This window comes from Oncorhynchus mykiss, chromosome 1 (genome assembly GCF_013265735.2).
Source record: "Oncorhynchus mykiss isolate Arlee chromosome 1, USDA_OmykA_1.1, whole genome shotgun sequence".
Lineage (NCBI taxonomy): Eukaryota > Metazoa > Chordata > Actinopteri > Salmoniformes > Salmonidae > Oncorhynchus > Oncorhynchus mykiss.
Genome location: NC_048565.1, coordinates 71036163 through 71054627, shown reverse-complemented (window position 1 = coordinate 71054627; position 18465 = coordinate 71036163). Strand labels below are relative to the sequence as shown.

Sequence of the window (18465 nt, the reverse complement as noted above, 5' to 3'; positions counted from 1 at the left end):
GTGTGTGTGTGTGTGTGTGTGTGTGTGTGTGTGTGTGTGTGTGTGTGTGTGTGTGTGTGTGTGTGTGTGTGTGTGTGTGTGTGTGTGTGTGTGTGTGTGTGTGTGTGTGTGTGTGTGTGTGTGTGTGTGGCGCGCGTGCTAGGGTAGAGGGCAGTTTCAAGGGGACACTGTCAGGTGGTATGCACTGTGCAGTTACACACACACACACAAACGTAAATTCAAACACAGACATCCATAACACCGGTATATGTTTTTTCACTAGGATCAAGGTTGAAGCCCCCTAGAAGCAGTCCTAGCGAGGTTAGTATGGAGCTGGTTACCTCACCACCCTCTCTGAAGGAACAAAGTGATTGTCTGACCTGCACAGGGCCAACTGATGTCCATAAAGCATCTACAATGCATTACAAACTGGTTGATAGAAACTCTTACCTTTCTGAAATGTTTACTGACTACTGGCTTTCTCAATTATTGAACACACTAGGCCTTAATAACCATAGTTTGTTAAGGTGACCACTCTTCTGTTATAATAAAGATTTATCCAGGGGTGAAAGTAAGCCGGTATAGCGTCCCGGCAAAATAAATATTGGGAGTACGCCGTACCGGTAAAACATGAGCCTATCACGATAATTAACACAAAATGCCAAGAAAACTATATATAACATTATTTAACATTACCACATGTCAGCCACAGTATACACTCCAAATTGAGTTGGTTTGACGAGAACACTTACATTTTGCCAAGGCGGAGATGAGTGGCTGATACCAAGACGCACGCGGACATCAGTAGGCCTTATGAAAATCACAGAATGTCATCATAATACAAGTTTAGGTGTTTTCTAAAAAAAAGTATTGTTTCCATTCATCAAATTGTGGGTGCACAGTGCACTGTTTGGATGCTGGAATTATTTTGTGAATGGACGAACATGAATGGGCAGCTTACAGGAGCGCTTTTTTGAAGTGATTGTTTGAACAATCAGATGAAAACATCACTGGTTGTGTTTATTCTACATTAAAAGATAATACATGTTACTAGCTAAAGTTGAAGTCGGAAGTTTACATACACTTAGGTTGGAGTCATTAAAACTTGGTTTTCAACCACTCCACAAACTACTTGTTAACAAACTATAGTTTTGGCAAGTCGGGTAGGACATCTACTTTGTGTATGACACAAGTCATTTTTCCAACAATTGTTTACAGACAGATTATTTCACTTATAATTCAATGTATCACAATTCCAGTGAGTCAGAAGTTTACATACACTAAGCTGACTATGACTTTAAACAGCTTGGAAAATGTCTGAAAATTATGTTATGGCTTAAGAAGCTTTTGATAGACTAATTTACATAACTTGAGTCAACTGGAGGTGTACCTGTGTACCTATTTCAATGCCTACCTTCAAACTCAGTGCCTCTTTGCTTGACATCATGGGAAAATCAAAAGAAATCAGCCAAGACCTCAGAAAATAAATTGTAGACCTCTACAAGTCTGGTTCATCCTTGGGAGCAATTTCCAAATGCCTGAAGGTACCACGTTCATCTGTACAAACAATAGTACACAAGTATAAACACCATGGGACCACGCAGCCGTCATACCGCTCAGGAAGGAGACGCGTTCTGTCTCCTAGAGATGAATGTACTTTGGTGCGAACATTGTAAATCAATCCCACATGATCATACTTTTTTGAGAAATGTCCTCTGGTCTGATGAAACAAAAATAGAACTGTTTGGCCATAATGACCATCGATATGTTTGGAGGAAAAAGGGGGAGGCTTGCAAGCTGAAGACACCATCCCAACTGTGAAGCACAGGGGTGGCAGCATCATGTGTGGAGGTGCTTTGCTGCAGGAGGGACTGGTGCACTACACAAAATAGATGGCATCATGAGGCAGGACAATTATGTGGATATATTGAAGCAACATCTCAAGACATCAGTCAGGAAGTTAAAGCTTGGTCGCAAATGGGTCTTCCAAATGGACAATGACCCAAAGCATCCTTCCAAAGTTGTGGCAAAATGGCTTAAGGACAATAAAGTCAAGGTATTGGAGTGGCCATCACAAAGCCCTGACCTCAATCCTATAGAAAAGATGTGGGCAGAACTGAAAAAGCGTGTGCAAGCAAGGAGGCCTACAAACATGACTCAGTTACACCAGCTATGTCAGGAGGAATGGGACAAAATTCACCCAACTTATTGTGGGAAGCCTGTGGAAGGCTACCTGAAATGTTTGACCCAAGTTAAACAATTTCAAGGCAGTGCTACCAAATACTAATTGAGTGTATGTAAACTTCTGACCCACTGGGAATGTGATCAAATAAATAAAAGCTGAAATAAATAATTATCTCTACTATTATTTTGACATTTCACATTCTTAAAATAAAGTGGTGATCCTAACTGACCTAAGACACAGAATCTTTACTAGGATTAAATGTCAGGAATTGTGAAACTGAGTATAAATGTATTTGGTTAAGGTGTATGTAAACTTCTGACTTCAACTGTATGTGACAAAATCTTTACTAGGCCTACTAGGCCCACAGAGATCTTATTAAATGAATAGGGATTCTATACGTGATTCTATGATTACACCCAGGCTATAATAAATGTTTTTTTGCACACATAGGGAGTCCCTTACTGGTAAGAAATTAAATCTACTTTCATCCCTGGATTTACCCATGCCTTAGACTGCCATGCTGAATGTACATCAAAGGAGGCTGGTGGGAGGAGCTTTAGGAGAATTGAAATGGCTGGAATGGAATAGATGGAACGGTATCAAACATAATTGAAACCACATGTTCGACTCCATTCAATGAATTCCATTCCAGCCATTACAATCAGACAGTACTCCTATAGCTCCTCAAACCAGCCTCCACTGATGTACATGTATGGTTGGTTCTTTGGAAGACACATGACATTGCTGAACTTAGATGCAGGTGCAAAGGAGAAGAGCAGAGGAGTAGTAGGCAGGACAGAGGGAGACCAGAGAGAGAACAGACACACAGAAAGGGTTAGGCTAGAGCTCATGGAAACCATAGAGACAGGGAGCAATTTAAAGGTTTTTTGAACATTTTGATAAAGCATTCCTTAATTGCTGATTGTGCATTTATTTATAAGTGCATAAATGTCATTTTATCTACAGTCTTCGTTTTTTGTTGATGCATACACTGTATACATGACCTAATGAATAATAACTGATACCAATAATGTATATATGAGGTGATGTATTATAGATGACGCCAAAGGACTATGATATTTTTTTTGTGTCTCAAAACTCTATTTGAGTGGTCCACAATGTGGTTTAAAAAAAACTGTATTTTGTACTGTCAATTATTGTATCATTGTGGAGTGACACTTTAATACATTCTTCTTACCCTCTATTATTCTGTGATTAACCATGTTATTTACTGCCGGTAAAATATTTATATTTAAAATATTTTACAGTCATGCCAGTAAAAACTGAATTCAATTTGATAGAGTACAACACAAGGCGCGCACACTGCACACAGACATAGGGAACAGGATTGTCACAAACACGTACAATGGCAAAACACCAGTAAGGCACAAGCAGATACAGGTAAAGATAGAAGTGGCACAGAACCGAGAGGGCACAGGCGTACACACGACACCAGCACCAACAGTGAGGGGTTAACTGGATAACTGGTGCCTCTATGTGCCTATAATCCTCAGACCAACAGACCAGACCACAGTATGTGTTAGCCTAATTGGTTCTGCAACATTAACAGAGGGATGGAGACAGAAAGAGTGGGAGGCAGAGGGGAAGAAAGAGAAGGCGTTGGGAGGAAGAGAGAGGTAGGGTGATTTGGAGACTGCGAGACTATGGGTGTGAGTGGAGCAAGAGGGTGGATGAAAGAAAGGGATAAAAAACAGAGAGAGAGAGGCAGGAGGATAGAGGGAGAAGGGGGAGGGAGAGCAGTGCTAGGCGGTGTCAGCTCCTGTAGACTGTTCTCCACTCGTTAGCTCATGGTGTCAAAAGGGTGAATGAGCACTAGACGGAGACATTCATTTCCCAATAAACTCAGCTTCAACAGCAGGAAGGGAGGGAGCAGAGAGAGGGAGAGGCTGAGAGAAAGAATGAGGCAAAGGAATTAACAGAAAAAGAGAAAGAGAGAGAGGAGGAAGTGAAGAGAGTGAGGATGAGATACAGTCTGCCCAGCTAGCACATTGTGGGAACGTACATTTTTAGGTACCCATTGGTTCTGGGAATGAAACAATACGTTTTCTGACCGTTAAAACTGAACGTTTTATAAATGTTCTGAAAACAGACATGATAATTTTACCTGTTCTGGGAACATACATTTTTAAGTTGCAGGGAGGTCCTGAGAATGTTTTACTATGGTTCTCTGAAAGGTTTTATTAATGTTGTGAGAACTAAAATTCAAGGTTATTTTAAGGTAATTAAATAATGTTCTGAGAACATGTTTCAATAAGACTTTTAATAACACTGCTAGATTAGTTTAGTTTAACTGTTTTGAACTCCAAGCATAGATAGGACACATGGAAATGAATTTGCTCAGGCAATAATCATACAAGGCATTTTTTTTTATTGTGGCACAGCGACAGTGAGATTCAAAACCATGATCTTCTGTTCTCTATCCATGGAATTAGTCCAAGTCCACTGCACGACCAGAATGGAAGTAGCATGCCATGTTTTTTTTTTACTCATACAAAGCTGACCCAATTTCAAAGAAAACAAGCACTCTTTAAGAACCATGTGTTGCCAATTAGTGGAACGGCCAACACACCTGAACACACAACATAGAGAAAGTTTTGTTGACGCTGAGAACGGAATGTATGTTTTTAAATAACATTCTTAGAACGTTCTTTGAATGTTACTAATGTTTTCTTGTTTTTTTATGGATTGTCTTCTTAATGTTCTGAGAACATGACTTTAAATATAACCATAAGGAAAACTGCAGAAAACGATTTGCTGAAGTATTGAAATTCCCATAGAAGAACGTTGTTACTTAACGTTCTCTGAACGTTCTGAGAACTTTACATGAAATAGAACCATGTATAAGCCTGTAGAAAACCTTATGCTGAACTTCCGAAATTCCCACAGAAGAACATTGTTTCATATCGTTCTGTAACGGTGTTCGTCTATAGGAGGAGAAGAAGCGGACCAAAGCGCAGCGTGGTGGTTACTCATGTTCTTTAATTAATGGAAACTGAACGATACATGAAATAACTTAACTCTACAAAAACAACAAACGGAACGTGAAAACCTATACAGCCTATCCTGTGAAAACAAACACAGTGACAGGAACAATCACCCACAAACAAACAGTGAAACCCAGGCTACCTAAGTATGATTCTCAATCAGAGACAACTAATGACACCTGCCTCTGATTGAGAACCATACTAGGCCGAAAACATAGAACTGACCCAAAACATAGAAAAACGAACATAGACTGCCCACCCAACTCACGCCCTGACCATACTAAATAAATACAAAAAACAAAGGAAATAGAGGTCAGAACGTGACAGTACCCCCCCCCAAAGGTGCGGACTCCGGCCGCAAAACCTTGACCTATAGGGGAGGGTCTGGGTGGGCGTCTGTCCGCGGTGGCGGCTCTGGCGCGGGACGCGGACCCCACTTCGCCATTGTCTTAGTCCGCCGTATTGTCCGCCTCCGTGGCTTACTCCCCATGCCCACCCCTCTCAATGACCCCACTGGACAGAGGGGCTGCTTGGGACAGAGGGGCAGCTCGGGACAGAGGTGAAGCAGCAGCTCGGGACAGAGGGGCAGCTGCTCGGGACAGAGGGGCAGCTGCTCGGGACAGAGGGGCAGCTGCTCGGGACAGAGGGGCAGCTGCTCGGGACAGAGGGGCAGCTGCTCGGGACAGAGGGACAGCTGCTCGGGACAGAGGGACAGCTGCTCGGGACAGAGGGACAGCTGCTCGGGACAGAGGGGCAGCTGCTCCGGGCGGAGGGGCTCTAGCGGCCCCTGGCTGACTGGCGGCACTGGCGGCCCCTGGCTGACGGGCGGCACTGGCGGCCCCTGGTTGACTGGCGGCACTGGCGGCCCCTGGCTGACGGGCGGCACTGGCGGCCCCTGGCTGACGGGCGGCACTGGCGGCCCCTGGCAGACGGGCGGCATTGGCGGCTCCTGGCAGACGGGCGGCACTGGCGGCGCTGGGCAGACGGGCGGCACTGGCGGCGCTGGGCAGACGGGCGGCACTGGCGGCGCTGGGCAGACGGGCGGCGCTGGCGGCGCTGGGCAGACGGGCGGCGCTGGCGGCGTTGGGCAGACGGGCGGCGCTGGCGGCGCTGGGCAGACGGGCGGCGCTGGGCAGACGGGCGGCGCTGGGCAGACGGGAGGCTCCGGCAGAGGCGCCGGACAGGCGGGAGGCTCCGGCAGAGGCGCCGGACAGGCGGGAGGCTCCGGCAGAGGCGCCGGACAGGCGGGAGGCTCCGGCAGAGGCGCCGGACAGGCGGGAGGCTCCGGCAGAGGCGCCGGACAGGCGGGAGGCTCCGGCAGAGGCGCCGGACAGGCGGGAGGCTCCGGCCGAGGCGCCGGACAGGCGGGAGGCTCCGGCAGAGGCGCCGGACAGGCGGGAGGCTCCGGCAGCGGCGCCGGACAGGCGGGAGGCTCCGGCAGAGGCGCCGGACAGGCGGGAGGCTCCGGCAGAGGCGCCGGACAGACGGGAGACTCCGGCAGCGCTGGAGAGGAGGAAGGCTCTGGTAGCGCCGGAGAGGCGGGAGACTCCGGCAGCGCTGGAGAGGAGGAAGGCTCTGGACGGATGGGCCGGAGAGACAGCCTGGTACGGGGAGCTGCCACCGGAGGGCTGGGGTGTGGAGGTGGTGACGGATAGACCGGGCCGTGCAGGCGCACTGGAGCTCTTGAGCACCGAGCCTGCCCAACCTTACCCGGTTGAATGGTCCCGGTCGCCCTGCCAGTGCGGCGAGGTGGAATAGCCCGCACTGGGCTATGCAGGCGAACCGGGGACACCGTGCGCAAGGCTGGTGCCATGTAAGCCGGCCCAAGGAGACGCACTGGAGACCAGATGCGTAGAGCCGGCTTCATGGCACTTGGCTCGATGCCCACTCTAGCCCGGCCGATACGCGGAGCTGGAATGTACCGCACCGGGCTGTGCACCCGCACTGGGGACACCGTGCGCTCCACAGCATAACACGGTGCCTGCCCGGTCTCTCTAGCCCCCCGGTAACCACAGGAAGTTGGCTCAGGTCTCCTACCTGGCGTAGCCATACTCCCTGTTAGCCCCCCCCCAAGAAATTTTTGGGGCTGACTCCCGGGCTTCCATCCACGACGCCGCGCTGCCTCCTCATACCAGCGCCTCTCCGCTTTCGCCGCCTCCCGTTCTTCCTTGGGGCGGCGATACTCTCCTGGCTGAGCCCAAGGTCCTTTACCGTCTAGTTCGTCCTCCCATGTCCAATCCTCCTCGCGCTGCTCCTGCTGCTGCTTTCTCCTTTGCCCATTACCACACCGCTTGGTCCTGTTGTGGTGGGTGATTCTGTAACGGTGTTCGTCTATAGGAGGAGAAGAAGCGGACCAAAGCGCAGCGTGGTGGTTACTCATGTTCTTTAATTAATGGAAACTGAACGATACATGAAATAACTTAACTCTACAAAAACAACAAACGGAACGTGAAAACCTATACAGCCTATCCTGTGAAAACAAACACAGTGACAGGAACAATCACCCACAAACAAACAGTGAAACCCAGGCTACCTAAGTATGATTCTCAATCAGAGACAACTAATGACACCTGCCTCTGATTGAGAACCATACTAGGCCGAAAACATAGAACTGACCCAAAACATAGAAAAACGAACATAGACTGCCCACCCAACTCACGCCCTGACCATACTAAATAAATACAAAAAACAAAGGAAATAGAGGTCAGAACGTGACACGTTCTCTGACCGTTCAGAGAACATGACTTTAAAGCCGGTTGTGAAGGTCCTGGGCTGGCGTGGTTACACGTGGTCTGTGGTTGTGTGGCCAGCTGGACGTGCTGCCAAATTCTTTAAAACGATGTTGGAGGCAGCTTTTGGTAGAGAAATTAACATGAAATTCTCTGGTAACAGCCCTGGTAGACATTCCTGCAGTCAGCATGCCAATTGTACGCTCCCTCAAAACTTGAGACATCTGTGGCACTGTGTTGTGTGACAAAATTGCACATTTTAGAGTGGCCTTTTACTGTCCCCATCACAAGGTGCACCAATGTAATGATCATGCTGTTTGATCAGCTTCTTGATATGACACAACTGTCAGGTGGATGGATTATCTTGGCAAAGAAGAAATATTCACTAACAAGGATGTAAACAAATATTTGCACAAAATGTGAGAGAAATATATTTTCTGTGCATATTGAAAATTTCTGGGAACTTTCATTTCAGCTCATGAAACATTTCAGCTCATGAAACATGGAACCAACACTTTACATGTTGCATTTACAATTTTCTTTTCAAAAGAATTCAGACCCCTTGACTTTTTCCACAATTTGTTACGTTACAGCCAATTGCGTTACAGCCAATATGTTTTCCCTCATCAATCTACACATAATACCCCATAATGACTAAGTGAAAAACAGCTTTGTATACATTTTTGCAAATGTATTAAAAAGAAAAAAACTGAAATGCCTTATTTACATAAGTATTCAGACCCTTTGCTATGAGACTCGAAATTGAGCTTAGGTGCATCCTGTTTCCATTGATCATCCTTGAGATGTTTCTACAACTTGACTGGAATCCACCTGTGGTAAATTCAATTGATTGGATGGCACACATCTGTCTATATAAGGTCCCACAGCTGACAGTGCATGTCAGACCAAGCCATGAGGAATTGTCCGTAGAGCTCCGAGACAGGATTGTGTCGAGGCAAAAATCTGGGGAAGGGTACCAAAACATTTCTGCAGCATTGAAGGTCCCCAGAACACAGTGGCCTCCATCATTCTCAAATTGAAGAAGTTTGGAAGCACCAAGACTCTTCCTAGAGCTGGCCACCCGGCCAATCTGAGCAATTGGAGGAGAACAGCCTTGGTCAGGGAGGTGACCAAGAACCCGATGGTCACTCTGACAGAGCTCCAGAGTCCCTTTGTGGAGATGGGGAAACCTTCCAGAAGGACAAGCATCTCTGCAGCACTCCACCAATCAGGCCTTTATGGTAGAGTGGCCAGATGGAAGCCACTCCTGAGTAAAAGGCACATGACAGCCCGCTTTAAGTTTGCCAAAATGCACCTAAAGACTCTCAGACAATGAGAAACAAGATTATCTGGTCTGATGAAACCAAGATTGAACTCTTTGGCCAGAATGCTAAGCGTCACGTCTGGAGGAAACCTGGAACCATCCCTACGGTGAAGCATGATGGTGGCAGCATCATGCTGTGGGGACATTTTTCAGAGGCAGGGACTGGGAGACTTGTGATGATCAAGGGAAAGATGAACGGAGCAAAGTATAGAAAAATCCTTGATGAAAACTTGCTCCAGAGTGCTCGGGACAGGACAATTACCCTAAGCACACAGCCAAGACAACGCAGGAGTGGCTTTGGGACAAGTCTCTGAATGTCCTTGAGTCGCCCAGCCAGAGTCCGGACTTAAACCCGATCTAACATCTCTGGAGAGACCTGAAAATAGCTGTGCAGCGAAGCTCCCCATCCAACCTGACAGAGCTTGAGAAGAGTTTGAGAGGATCTGCAGAGAAGAATGGGAGAAACTCCCCCAAAACAAGTGTGCCAAGCTTGTAGCATCATACCCAAGAAGACTCGAGGCTGTAATCGCTGGCAAAGGTGCTTCAACAAAGCACTGAGTAAAGAGTCTGAATACTTATGCAAATGTAATACTTCAGTTTTTTCACACAAAAAAAAACTTTCTCTAAAAAAACGTTTTCTAAATACCTGTTTTTGCTTTGTCATTATGGGGTATTGTGTGTCGATTAATGAGAGGGGAAAACTATTGAGTAAATTTTAGAATAAGGCTGTAACGTAACAAAATGTGAAACAAGTCAAGGGATCTGAATACTTTCCAAATGCACTGTACACTGCTCAAAAAAATAAAGGGAACACTAAAATAACACATCCTAGATCTGAATGAATGAAATATTCTTATTAAATTATTTTTTCTTTACATAGTTGAATGTGCTGACAACAAAACCACACAAAAATTATCAATGGAAATCAAATTTATCAACCCATGGAGGTCTGGATTTGGAGTCACACTCAAAATGAAAGTGGAAAACCACACTACAGGCTGATCCATCTTTGATGTAATGTCCTTAAAAACAAGTCAAAATAAGGCTCAGTAGTGTGTGTGGCCTCCATGTGCCTGTATGACCTCCCTACAACGCCTGGGCATGCTCCTGATGAGGTGGATGGTCTCCTGAGGGATCTCCTCCCAGACCTGGACTAAACCATCCGCCAACTCCTGGACAGTCTGTGGTGGATGGAGCGAGACATGATGTCCCAGATGTGCTCAATTGGATTCAGGTCTGGGGAACGGGTGGGCCAGTCCATAGCATCAATGCCTTCCTCTTGCAGGAACTGCTGACACACTCCAGCCACATGAGGTCTAGCATTGTCTTGCATTAGGAGCCACACCAGCATATGGTCTCACAGGGGGTCTGAGGATCTCATCTCGGTACCTAATGGCAGTCAGGCTACCTCTGGCGAGCACATGGAGGCTGTGTGGCCCCCCAAAGAAATGCCACCCCACACCATGACTGACCCACCGCCAAACCGGTCATGCTGGAGGATGTTGCAGGCAGCAGAACGTTCTCCACGGCGTCTCCAGACTGTCACGTCTGTCACATGTGCTCAGTGTGAACCTGCTTTCATCTGTGAAGAGCACAGGGCGCCAGTGGCGAATTTGCCAATCTTGGTGTTCTCTGGCAAATGCCAAACATCCTGCACGGTGTTGGGCTGTAAGCACAACCCCCACCTGTGGACGTCATACCACCCTCATGGAGTTTGTTTCTGACCGTTTGAGCAGACACATGCACATTTGTGACCTGCTGGAGGTCATTTTGCAGGGCTCTGGCAGTGCTCCTCCTGCTCCTCCTTGCACAAAGGCGGAGGTAGCGGTCCTGCTGCTGGGTTGTTGCCCTCCTACGGCCTCCTCCATGTGTCCTGATGTACTGGCCTGTCTCCTGGTAGCGCCTCCATGCTCTGGACACTACGCTGACAGACACAGCAAACCTTTTGCCACATCTCGCATTGATGTGCCATCCTGGATGAGCTGCACTACCTGAGCCACTTGTGTGGGTTGTAGACTCCGTCTCATGCTACCACTAGAGTGAAAGCACCGCCAGTATTCAAAAGTGACCAAAACATCAGCCAGGAAGCATAGGAACTGAGAAGTGGTCTGTGGTCCCCACCTGCAGAACCACTCCTTTATTGGGGGTGTCTTGCTAAATGCCTATAATTTCCACCTGTTGTCTATTCCATTTGCACAACAGCATGTGAAATGTATTGTCAATCAGTGTTGCTTCCTAAGTGGACAGTTTGATTTCACAGAAGTGTGATTGACTTGGAGTTACATTGTGTTGTTTAAGTGTTCCCTTTATTTTTTTTAGCAGTGTATATTAATATTCCGGTCTCTGAAATTGCGCATTCTGATATTTCTTCATTTCTTTATAATTATTTTCTGCATTAGGTGTGTATCGTTTATTTTATTATTGCTAGGTATTACTGCACTGTTGGAGCTAGAAACACAAACATTTCTCTGCACCTGCAATAACATCTGAAAATCTGTGTATGATTTGATCATACTGTACTATACACCCTGTTCTGACAGTGATGTGTGTTCTAAAGTCTTATAATAAACTGTGCACAGTACCACAGGCCCACTTTTCAATTACTAAGTCATCCCCTTTCAACATGCCTCCAATAATCAATCCTCTCATCAATACTGGATCCTAAATAGTACTTCTTTAGATCTTTGAATAAGGTAGCAACTACATCACCCAAAAACAGAATCACCCCAGTCCACATTATGTATCTAGAGTGTTTTTACTACTGAGTAGACTAGTATGTAAATGAGAGTGTAGTGTTGTGGTGATATGCTGGCTTCGAGGCAAGTAACACTGAAACATGCATGAGAGCATCAGCTGTTCCAACTGATCACGCTCTCCACAGCCGGTGTGAGTAAGACCTTTAAACAGGTCAACAGGGCCAGACAGATTGCCAGGATGTGTACTCCGAGCATGCGCTGACCAAATGGCAGGTGTCCTCACTGACATTTTCAACCTCTCCCTGTCTGAGTCTGTAATACCAACATGTTTCAAGCAGACCACCATAGTCCCTGTGCCCAAGAACACTAAGATAACCTGCCTAAATGACTACCGACCCGTAGCACTCACGTCTGTAGCCATGAAGTGCTTTGAAAGGCTGGTCATGGCTCACATCAACACCATTATCCCAGAAACTCTAGACCCACTCCAATAAGCATACCGCCCCAACAGATGATGGAATCTCTATTGAACTCCACACTGCCCTTTCCCACATGGACATCTATGTGAGAATTATATTCATTGACTACAGCTCAGCGATCAACACCATAGTACCCTCAAAGTTCATCACTAAGCTAAGGACCCTGGGACTAAACACCTCCCTCTGCAACTGGATCCTGGACTTCCTGACGGGCCGCCCCCAGGTGGTAAGGGTAGATACAACACATCCGCTACGCTGATCCTCAACACGGGGGCCCCTCAGGGGTGCGTGCTCAGTCCCCTCCTGTACTCCCTGTTCACTCATGACTGCACAGCTAGGTACGACTCCAACACCATCATTAAGTTTGCTGATGACACAACATCTGTAGGCCTGATCACCGACAACGATGAGATCTGGCCGTGTGGTGCCTATTCCCCCTCAGGAGACTGAAAAGATTTGACATGGGTCGTCAGATCCTCAAGAAGTTCTACAGCTGCACCATCGAGAGCATCCTGATTTCTTTGCATCACTGCCTGGTATGGCAACTGCTCTGCCTCTGACCGCAATGCACTAGAGGGTAGCGCGTACGGTGCAGCACATCACCGGGGCCAAGCTTCCTGCCATCCAGGACCTCTATACCAGGTGTGTCAGAGGAAGGCCCTAAAAATTGTCATAGACTCCAGCCACCTTAGTGATAGACTGTTCTCTCTGCTACCGCACTGCAAGCGATACCGGAGCGCCAAGTCTAGGACCAAAAGGCTTCTCAACAGCTTCTACCCCCAAGCCATAAAACTCCTGAACAGCTAATCAAATGGCTACCGAGACTATTTGCATTTCTCTGATAAGTGACGCATCAGGCCAACTGCTCACAACCAGGACTCATTCCCATGGCCTTACACAGAGGATCCACTCAGCACTCTACACTAATCTTTAGATCTCAGGGCTGCAGATACACACACACACATACAAACATAGGAACACACACACTCTCTCTCTCTCTCTCTCTCACACACACACACACAAACATGTGCACACACATTCTTAAATGGAAAAACATACTCACGTAATTTCTCCCTAATAAATGCATACTTACTAAGGGACAGAGCATCTATGAATACATACTCAGTTGTTCCTCAGTCAATGCAGTCACTGAAATGGATTCCCAGAAATCTTTTTAGGTATGAAAGAGACTTTTACTATTAAAAGAGGAACCGTTTGTCAAGGTTATTAAGAAAATCTATTTGATTTAATGTTATTTAACTGTCAAATGAAAGCCTTATATTTAACTAAGTGGAGACCCTTCCTGATAGACTCCCTCTCCATGTTTATCCAAGACAGTAGACTCCCTGAACTCTTATACACACACACACACAAACACATGCCCTTGGAACTGTGGGTAAAAATAACTAAAAGATGCTCCTAATAATAATAATGAACCAAGAAGACAGGACCCTGCTGTGCTGAGTGGCACATATGTGTGTGCGTATGCGTGTGTGTGTTGCCTGAATCACGGCCCTGAAAGCACACAGCTGTGTTACCTGTGTTGACTTCAGACACCCTGGGGAGTGTTACATCATATGCCCTCCACCATCCATCCATCCATCCACACACACGCACAAATACCACCCCCACCACCACAACCCCATGTGACCCACAGAGAGAGAATCCCACAGAGCGGTGACATCACTGCTGCTTGGCTAACACCATAACTGCTGCTGAACCACATAGGTGATACCACAGTAACTGAACCTGCCATAGCCCCAACCTCCCAATTGGCTGCTAAACACATTACACAGTCAATTGTGTTAGATCTGCTTATATGCGTGTTCTAGTCATATACAGTGGTCCTGGAAGGCTACTGGGTGTGCTAACCCATAATGTCTGCACACCTAAAGACTGTGTTAGCCCACTCAGCTAAAGCCTAGGTATTAGCACAAGTGTTTACTGTATGTCTCAGACAGTGTTATTGGAAAAGACTCAACCCACAGATATCGTTCCCTGAACCACCTCAGCTACACACAGTATTTCCCCTGATAAATAATCAAATAAAACATTATGACTATTCTGAACAAAAAACGCACCGTTCATGCCGTTGTAGATGCTGCGGTGGTGAGGGGACAACTCGTCTCCAGTGGTCCTCCTCTGTACCCCCTCCCTGCCTGCTGGGGGGCTGCTGCTGTACCTCCCCTTCCCGTGCTCTGAACTGGGGCTGTGGTGGAGGTTCTGGTGTCGTAACACTTCAGGGCTCCCCACTATCACCCGACCCTTCCTCAGGTGCTCTGGTGTCCCCAGCAGTGCCTGTTTGGCCTCAGGGCTCCCACATCCAGCCCCAACCACGACCGGATTACCCCTGTGTCTCTGTGAGAGGTCTGGACTTGACTGACCCGGACCCTGGTTTGGCCCTAGACCTTGCCCAGCCCCCAAGAGCTGTTTCTGGGCCAGCATGTCAGCACTGCTGGGTTTGGACTGAGCTTTGGCCTCCAGTCTAGTAGGGGATTTGCCGTGTTTCTCTGGGCTGCAGGGTCCTCGGAGGCCCCAGGGGTCAGGGCTGGTGAGGGACCCCCCGCGGGGCCTGCAGGCCTGGGGGAAGGTGTGGTAGTCTGGGGTGGAGCTGTGGCGACGGCCTGTAGACTCTGGGCCTGGGCCCTCTGGTTTGTCATGGTTAGAGCCAGGGTCGGAGCCCAGCCTGGAACCCTGGGTAGGGGGCTTTTGATGGGGGTGGTCGGGGTTGTCCGTGCTCCCCGTGCTGGAGTTGCTGCTCCCATCCCCCACGTCTCGGAGCAGGCACGTTGTAGCCCCCCCAGTTTGAGACAGACTACTCTGGCTGTCGATGGAACTTCTGCACCCTGCACCCCGCACTGCTCCTCCCCCTTCTCCCCTCTCCTCGTCCAGTAGGATACACAGCTCCTTGAGCTCCAGGTTTTCTCTGATCACCTCTCCCTGGCGCTGCTCGAGATCCTTCAGTTTGTGCAGGTAAAGGGACACCTCTTTTCTCATGAGGCCAGCGCTGTAGCGTCCCAGGCGCTGCCACTCCCGAGACACACGCTTGCCCTTCTGACGGTCGTCATCAAGGAAACAGCACAGGTCCCGCAGCTCTTGGTTATCCTCCTGCAACTTCTGGTTCACGTCCTGGATACACACACACACACACACACACACAAGAGCAAGCACAGAGGAGGTGATACAGTTGAAGTCGGAAGTTTACATACACTTAGGTAGAGTCGTTAAAACTCGTTTTTCAACCACTCCACAAACTACCTGTTAACAAACTATAGTTTTGACAAATCGGTTAGGACATCTACCTATCTACCTATCTATCTACTCTACTCAAAAAATTGTTTGCAGACAGATTATTTCACTTATAATTCACTGTATTACAATTACAGTGGGTCAGAAATGTACATACACTAAGTTGACTGTGCCTTTAAACAGCTTGGAAAATTCCAGAAAATAACGTCATGGCTTTTAAAGCTTCTGATAGGCTAATTGACATAATTTGAGTTAATTAGAGGTGTACTTCAAGGCCTACCTTCAAACTCAGTGCCTCTTTGCTTGACATCATGGGGAAATCAAAAGAAATCAGCCAAGACCTCAGAAAATGAATTGTAGACCTCCACAAGTCTGGTTCATCCTTGGGAGCAATTTCCAAATGCCTGAAGGTACCACGTTCATCTGTACAAACAATAGTACGCAAGTATAAACACCATGGGACCACGCAGCCGTCATACCGCTCAGGAAGGAGACGCGTTCTGTCTCCTAGAGATGAACGTACTTTCGTACAAAAAGTGCAAATCAATCCCAGAACAACAACAAAGGACCATGTGACGATGCTGGAGGAAACAGGTGCAAAAGTATCTATATCCACAGTAAAACAAGTCCTATATCGACATAACCTGAAAGGCCGCTCAGCAAGGAAGAAGCCACTGCTCCAAAACCTTCATAAGAAAAGCCAGACTATGGTTTGCAACTGCACATGGGGACAAAGATCGTACTTTTGGGGAAAATGTCCTCTGGTCTGATGAAACAAAAATGGAACTGTTTGGCCATAATTTTTTGAGGAAAAAGGGGGAGGCTTGCAAGCCTAAGAACACCATCCCAACTGTGAAGCACAGAGGTGGCAGCATCATGTTGTGGGGGTGCTTTGCTGCAGGAGGGACTGGTGCACTACACAAAATAGATGGCATCATGAGGTAGAACAATTATGTGGATATATTGAAGCGACATCTCAAGACATCAGTCTGGATGTTATAGCTTGGTCGCAAATGGGTACTTCCAAAGTTGTAGCAAAATAGCTTAAGGACAACAAAGCCAAGGTATTGGAGTGCCCATCACAAAGCCCTGACCTCAATCCCATTGAACATTTGTGGGCAGAACTGAAAAAGTGTGTGAGAGCAAGGAGGCCTACAAACCTAACTCCATTACACCAGCTCTGTCAGGAGGAATGGGCCAAAATTCACTCAACTTATTGTGGGAAGCTTGTGGAAGGCTACCCAAAACGTTTGACCCAAGTTCAACCATTTAAAAGGCAATGCTACCAAATACTAATTGAGTGTATGTAAACTTCAGACCCACTGGTAATGTGATGAAAGAAATCAAATCTGAAATAAATCATTCTCTCTACTATTATTCTGACATTTCATATTCTTACAATAACGTGGTGAGCCAAACTGACCTAAGACAGGGAATCTTTACTAGGATTAAATGTCAGGAATTGTGAAAAACTGAGTTAAAATTTATTTGGCTAAGGTGTATGTAAACTTCAGACTTCAACTGTCCATCACAGAAGACTAAAATATAACAAAACCAATTTGACATAGAAACACAGGATTATTTTTTATTTTTTTAATAATATGTATTTATTATTAAAAAAATATTAATAACATTCCACCCATGGGGACACGTCATTTCGACTGCAGGCAAGGGCTACTCCATATCTTCAGCAGTTCCAGCTCTTGTGATAAGCATACAAGCAACAAGTGGTCCATTGGGTTGAATTATGTAAACCACTTGAAGACTACCTTGCTACATTCAAACCACCTACCGTTGTTATTTTTAAGGAGTTTGCAGTGGTAAATTACAGCTTTTTTTAACGCATGAATTATAATAATAATTAGACCATGGCTTTTTTCATCAGGAATCCATCAGACATCCATAGAGCAGTGCGCAAACTTGTGCGCCCAGCATTATCAACATCACACCTGCCTCACCTTCAAACCCCGGATCTCTGTCAGGTGCTGCTGGAGTCGCCGGTTCACCTCCCGGATCAAATTTCCGTGGTCAAGCATGACACCCATCTTCTCGGCTTCTGCCCTCCGTAACCGCCGCACCAGCTCCTCTTTCCTCCACTTCACCAGCTCCTCGTCGCTTATCTTGGAGAGTTCATCCGCTGGACTCTCTGCGCTCTTGGCCATCAGCTGGGGCTGCGTCCCCTTCTCCATCGTTGAATTTAGGCTAGCCTACTCTAATGAGAAGATAACACTACGACGGTAACCTACTAATTCAGTGCAAAAGCCACCCAAACGTAACTCCTCACCTGCACTTACCCAAATGTACACTCTTTATCTAACGTCCAGATTGATCTAACGCCCATTTTAAAGCTATCCAAGACAAGCAGCGCTCTCCTATATTCCCGCCTTTCTCAAAGTAGTCCGCACGCGGTCTCTTCTGGAGAGCCCATCGCCGGCTCGTGGGCTGTTTCTGGGCATGCCTGCTGCCTCGCACATAAAGCCTTTGCCTATGGCTCTCCTGCTCCTGCGCTTCAGCCAGAAGGGAGAAGTAGTGGCTGCAGATGCATCTCGAGAAGCAACGGTGCTCTCTCTCTCTCTCTCTCTCTCTCTCCCTTTCTCCCTCAGGGGTTGAGTGGCGAGGACGCGTTGTCTTCTTGCGCCATCTGCTGCAGGATTTTATCCTTGAAAACCAATACATTTTGCACAAAACTGTATTAATCAGGTTTTCAATCATATAACTAGGCCTAGTGTGGACTTTATTAAGATTGAAAACCCTGTGAAGATATTGGTCAGCATAAAAATGTCTACTATGGAAGCTCTTCCTGCCACCAAAAAAAAAGG

General features: G+C 47.0%; 1 protein-coding gene across 1 annotated transcript in view; it reads right to left on the bottom strand.

The window, feature by feature from the left end:
- ccdc85a (coiled-coil domain containing 85A) overlaps positions 1–18188 on the bottom strand; it is a 39800-nt gene extending 21612 nt beyond the window's left edge. The window contains exons 1-2 of the mRNA XM_021610738.2: positions 17605–18188; positions 14479–15526 (exon numbers count right to left, since the gene is read on the bottom strand). Coding sequence (XP_021466413.2) covers positions 14479–15526; positions 17605–17835 — 1279 coding nt within the window. The 5' untranslated portion in view covers positions 17836–18188. The remainder of the gene's footprint in view (positions 1–14478; positions 15527–17604) is intronic.
- Positions 18189–18465: the final 277 nt, after the last annotated feature.